The following is a 6018-nucleotide window of genomic DNA, read 5'->3' as shown; positions in this document are numbered from 1 at the left end:
ACACACACACACACACGCGCGCGCGCGCGCGCGGTGATGTCACACAGACGAGATGTAAACGTAGCTCAGGGTTTTTGCAGGTTTTATGTGTGTATCATCTAAAAGTGTTCTAGAAGACGTTGAGACTAAAACGGAAAGCTGCAGATTATTTGGATCAGATTAAATCTAACGGTCAGAAAGCGTCGCAGCTGAGTGAGTCGGGCCGTCGCTCGGCGCCACTCCAGAATCTACTCGGACTGTTTCCTCTCAGATCAGAATCGTCACTTAAGCACTTACTTCATAAGCACACACAAAACATGGAGTTATTTCTGAGTGTGTGTGTGTGTGTGTAATCTCTTCCTGTTTTCATTTGGGGGCGCGCTGCACGCTCTGTTATCTGTTCTTAATGTTTTTCTTCCAGGCCTACTGTTATTATTTATGTGCGGGACTTCTACTTTAATGTAAATAATCTGCTCTCCTGTCTTCAGTAGGAGTTAACGGAGGGAGGCGGGGGATTCCACGCGGCTTCCAGCCAGGAAGGGTTAGGGTTTAGTTTCCCAGATGTTTAAATCAAAATGTTAAGAAGAAAAGATTCATGAAGGCCGACTGTATTTATTCTGTTATTATTACTGTAACTGAAGGTTCTGGTGAATCAGTTCAAGATTTTTACTCAGAGGAACGCTAGAACTTCCTGGAATCCTTCACAATAAGAGTCTTAAACATAATTACTGCGGAGTTTAAGATAGTTTACTTATTATAATTATTGTTTTGTGGTGAAACTCCAGCTTTAGACCTTCAGAGCAGCTGGATCCGGCTCTAGGAAGAGCCAAGTGTTCTGATGTATGAAGTCTCCTTACCACAAGGCATTATGGGTATTGTAGGTCTCTGCTGGTTCATTTTTGATTCTTTCCTTTAAAAAAAAACGTTTTTTTGCTGTTTATCCTGAAGTAGCACATTGACTTTCTCATGCCCCCCCCCCCCCCAGTGGCCCCAGCTCACCGTCACATGATCCAGGATATAAAACAGAACTGGTGTCAGATGTGATGAAAGGATTACCTGGAAGACTGGACTGTTTCTCCTTTAGGATGGAAAAAGGAAGTGAAGCGAATGTGGGAACAGACGAGACGTGAGGATTAAATCGGAGCGGGAGACGTGATGTGGGAAAAATGTAAAGGAAAAGTTTTGGGAATATTCCTTTGAGGCTTGGTGTTTAATGGAGACGGGGACGTGGAGAAGGAGACAACTAAAGTTGTAGATGTGAGAACAGACGGAGTAAACGTCACCCTGCTGAAGGTCCTGTTGCTCGTGGCCTTCAGAACTGTGTGTGTGTGTGTGTGTGTGTGTGTGTGTGTGTGTGTGTGTGTGTGTGTGTGTGTGTGTGTGTGTGTGTGTGTGTGTGTGTGTGTGTGTGTGTGTGTGTGTGTGTGTGTGTGTGTGTGTGTGTGTGTGTGTGTGTGTGTGAGTGTGAGAGACAATAAGCTTTGTGCGGGGAGACTGGCGTCTCCAGTCACGCTCATCTCGGTGCTGTCATCCTTGAAAACTGGAACACCACACTGGAAAAGATTTTTCTCTTCAGGGATTTGAGCGAGTCTGTCGACCCGCTCGGCTGCTGTGGGCAGAAAACCAGCTTGAATCTTCACTTTTACCTCTTCACACGGTGTCTTTCAGCGGGCTCCTGTAGAGTTAAACTATGAAATCTGAGGACCAGGGTTTGTGTGTGTGCGTGCGCGCTGATGTCACCCAACATTCCTGTTTGAGTCGAAGCAGACATGAAACACCTTGCTTTTGCTTTATGTGTTTTTATTCATGATGAGCGTTCTAAATGCATCTGAAATGCTTCAGAGATAATTGTTGTTGTGCTCTACGGCGGGCTAATATGTAGGCAGCTGGAAAAGCTCATTAAAGGTTGTAGAAAAGACTTCTTGTGTTTGTCTCCGGTCGGACGTCCACAGGATGGCTAGGGTTTTCACATGCAGATGAGCCTGAAGGCGTAAACGTGAAGGAATGAATCAGAAGTTACATTCAGCAGAGAGCGTAGCAGCCAGATGCCTGCAGAACCATCAGAGCTCTCGCCTCACCCTTAATACTAATATTAGCTCTGCTGCAGCTGAAAGCCGTCTGACCCACAGCGTGCGCACATCTGTAGAAAGGTAAGCCTGGTTCCACTCATGATTAAAGGAAAAGTTGATGAATTACAATCAACTAAAAGAAGGTTCAGGGGCTTTTGAACCAACAGAATCCAGTTTCATTTACACGAACAGTTCATGTTAAAGATGATTTCAGGAATGATTTATCTCACTTGTGCTGATTTAAGCTCTTCTTTAGAAGCAGGAACCCTGACGACGGACCACCGTGGTCCAGTAGGACTCGGAACCGGTAATAAATAACCTAAAGCACTCAGGAGGTCGTTCTGACCCAAACTCAGAACTCCAGGATGACCCTGAAGTGGTTCTCGATGGAGGCGGGCTCGTCTTCAAAGTGCAGCTTGTTACTGGGACACGACCCAAACTCCTCCAGAGTCTTGATGAAGTGCTGGTGCTCCTGGCCCACCCAGGCCCGCATCGGGTCACACACCTCGTACGGAGTCACGTGGGCGTGAACCGACACACCGCTGGCACCAAGCTCCTTCAGGGCCTCCTTGTCTGTCACCCAGGTCTCGCTGCCCCCCGGGTGTCCCCCGTCCAGCCAGAACATGTCTGAGATTCGTTTGACGAAGGTGGACATCTGCGGGTCGGAGCGAGCCCCGCGGAGCTCGTACACCAGCTGGTTCAGAACCACACAACCTTTGCTGAAGCCCACCAGGATTAGGGAGAACCCAGGGTCGGCTCCTCCTGCTGGCTGAAGAGGGTTGGGTAGTTTGGCGCAGTCCATACCGTGACTGAGCAGGGCCCTGTGGGCAGAATCGGGTCAGAATCAGTTAAATCTGTCATTTGGGGTTATGTACAACAAATCTGGATCCTTCCCAGCAGCCAGACGCTGTGATCTGTTGGGAATGGTCCTGGATCAGTTTTCCAGACCTTCTGAAGATCTTCCACAGTTTTTCTGTGAACTTTAGTGTCACCTCTGACCTTTGACCAAGTCAGGCACAAAAACTGGAGGGCTGAGCCGGAGCTGCACTAATGGACCAGTTCTGTTCGGACCTTCGGGCTAGTCACCAGGACACGGTTTGTTTTAGAGTAAGTTAAGGATTTCTCACGTTTAAAGAAGAAAACTAACCTGAGTTGGCAAAAAGCTCCGCAGTCAGCCGAGTAGGGCCCGTGCTCCGGCGCACCGAACATGCTGCTCTCCACAAAGTTCTGGTAGCAGCTGAACTTGTGTAGATAGATGCGGGAGGCCCTCACAACCCAGATGAACCTGTGGGGGAAACGTCGGCCCAGAACGAGGGCCACCTGCTCCAGACTCCAGGAAGCCCACTGGGCTGCGTCTGGCTGTAGGAGCATCTCCTCCTGGAAGTTCTGCACACAGGAATAACCTCAGGGTGTGTGAGGAAATGGAAGTGAACGGGAAAACAAAATGTTTTTTTTTTCATACGCGAGACCTTCTAGCACACAGCTTCTAACATACGTGTGAAACAATAGTGATGGAACTTGTGACTCGAGTTGTTTACCACAGAACTGTTCTCTACAAAGACTTGGTCCTCATCATTTATTTTGAAGAGCCGATCAAAGGATTTGATTCATTCCTGAACGTCCCATCACTAGAACACAGTCCATGTCCTTGTGTTTGCTATGCTTCATTACTGCAGTACTACAGGTCCCAGAATGCAATGCAGCAGCAGCCTCCTGCTGGTGGGGCTCTGAAACCAACTGGTTTGATGCTGATGAGGAAAAGCAGCACGAGCAGAAATCTGGAGCTGCAGCTGAGGACCACAAACGGGCCGCGGGCCACACTTTGGACACTCCTGCTTTACACGGCGCAATAAAACCATGGACAACTGTTAGCATGACGGGTGGCGTTGAGTCTGAAATAAAATCCCTTAAGGCCAAACATCTAGATGTGTTCATGTGCTGGTTCTGGTGAGGGTGCAACGATCCGTTATGTTTGACCCATTTCATTGGTCTCATTCACAGCCCTGTCACACTGAACACAATGACCCGATTCATTTTATTTACATGCAAACGTCAGAGCCATCGCATCCCCATCAGACAAAGGTCTCCTGGGAAACACCAGGACACTGTGGGAATGTCGGGACTCGCCTGCAGAATCGTCTAATGAGCTGAATAAATGGGTGAGGCGTTTGTTAATCTGTGAATAAAGGAAAGCGGGGCCATTTTTGGACTATTGGAAGCAAAGAGATCAAAGAAATATGTGTGGATTCATTAAATTTACCATTTAGATTTCAAGGAAAACATTTAATTCAACAAAGATTAATCAGAAGAATCTAATGTGCCAGTGGGAATCTGTACAAAATGATGTCTTTATTTAACCCAATCAACAAAAAACAGATCTCTGATGTCAGAGTTCAGGTGTTGTTGCATCATAGCATCAGTTACAACATCATCAGTTATTCTCTGCATTATTAATGGTGCCGAAGCACAAGTTCTGATTATTATCACCAATTCTGATATGTTGTGATTGTTTTTCCTTCCTGCATATAAGAAACAATGTGGAAATAATGCATAAACACATAAAATAACTCCATAAGACTTTTACTATAGACAATGGGGTTTTGGTGAGACAGGTGAGCATGCCCCGCCCCCTCTGGAGCTCAGGTAGACCTCTCAGTTGAAGCAGAATTTAAAAGGGCCACAGGAAGCTAGACTTCATATGACCAAACTGGTCTTTGGTGGATTTTACACAATCCCAGTTTGTGTTATGATCACAGAAAATCTGACCGTTAATGATGTCATTTTTACTTTTGAACTAGCTTAAAACGATTTTCCCAGAAAGTTGTGTTTCTTCCCCCCACGTGTATAAAGATGAGGTCTTAGAACGTTGGTGTCGGACTCCTCCACCTGCTGCTACTCTGCTCTAGTGTCCCCTCCGAGTCAACAGCCAGGCTCTAATGGACTTCTGGAATATTTTCGCTCTAAACTAAAGAACATTTTTGACAGTTTAGTATTTTTTCACACAGCATCTGTGTGTCTGATGCTTATTTTTTAGTCTACTTCTCATGTTTGCTGTCACTGAGTTATGTGGTTACTATGGTGACATTAATGAGTCACTAGCTGCAGCTTTAACATTTTGGTTGGCCTTGGTTCTCATGCAATTTAAACATCAAACACAAATCCCAGTGTTGGTTATCACAAAGATGATGGAATTCATACGTTGGTACCTTTCGAAATTGCTCTAGAACTTTTTACTTTAAGGGCTCCAGGGACTTCCGGAAAACTCAGCCACACACCTGTCCGTCACCCTCACCTGGATGTCTCCATGGAAGAACACAACATGCTTGTTATCGCTCTTCTTCGCCTCCGAGCAGCTTTCTCCGTCGGTGTCGGGCCGCAGCAGCAGCAGGTCGTTCTCTCGGTTCAGAACGCAGCCCGGAACCGCGAGCAACCTCTGCAGCTTTCGCTGGTTCCCCGAGACCTGGAGCTCGCATGGACCCGTCGCCGCTTCGGAGCTCATCGCTTTGGCCGCAGTTATCAACGTGAAGCCCACCACCTTAAGTGCTCTGGCGGATAACATGGACTCAGAGTTGCCTACGCAGCCACGACATGATGCAGTAAACTAGCTTCTATGCTAAAGCTGCTGTAGCTAGCCTCATGACAACGTCTCATTGTGTCCAAATAACACACAATATTTATAACTGCGCGCCTTTCCCGGGCATTATTCTCACCACACTGTGGCTTATTATTGATTAAAAAAAAGATAGTTTGTTAATATTCATGACCGCCAGGAGGCGCTATTTAAAAGAACATTAAAATTTCCTCCAAAATGTGAGGCTAACAGAGAGTACTCTTCCTAGTACTTCCGCTTTTATTTAGAAAGAAGAAAGAAAACGGTCTTTTATAAAGCGCCTCTTAAGAATAAAACCACGAGGCGCTTCACAAAAAAATAAAAATTAAAGTATAAAAAAGATTTAATTATTAAAAATAT

General features: G+C 46.1%; 2 protein-coding genes across 2 annotated transcripts in view; one reads left to right on the top strand and one right to left on the bottom strand.

Moving 5' to 3' along the window:
• The window catches only part of stk17b (serine/threonine kinase 17b (apoptosis-inducing)), a 13735-nt gene extending 11838 nt beyond the window's left edge, over window positions 1-1897 (top strand). The window contains exon 7 of the mRNA XM_015975971.3: window positions 1-1897. This exon is cut by the window's left edge and continues 650 nt beyond it. The gene's annotated coding sequence lies outside the window, so the exon portion shown is untranslated.
• c7h2orf69 (chromosome 7 C2orf69 homolog) lies at window positions 1763-5784 on the bottom strand. Its single transcript, XM_015975972.3, has 3 exons — window positions 5341-5784; window positions 3196-3434; window positions 1763-2869 (listed from the first exon to the last, which is right to left on the bottom strand). The coding sequence occupies exons 1-3, from the start codon at window positions 5605-5607 to the stop codon at window positions 2401-2403; spliced, it is 975 nt and encodes a 324-aa protein (XP_015831458.3). The 5' UTR covers window positions 5608-5784; the 3' UTR covers window positions 1763-2400.
• Between the last annotated feature and the right edge of the window lie 234 nt (window positions 5785-6018).

The sequence above is a fragment of the Nothobranchius furzeri genome, chromosome 7, assembly GCF_043380555.1.
Source record: "Nothobranchius furzeri strain GRZ-AD chromosome 7, NfurGRZ-RIMD1, whole genome shotgun sequence".
Classification (NCBI taxonomy): domain Eukaryota; kingdom Metazoa; phylum Chordata; class Actinopteri; order Cyprinodontiformes; family Nothobranchiidae; genus Nothobranchius; species Nothobranchius furzeri.
This window is presented reverse-complemented; position numbering and strand designations above follow the sequence as displayed.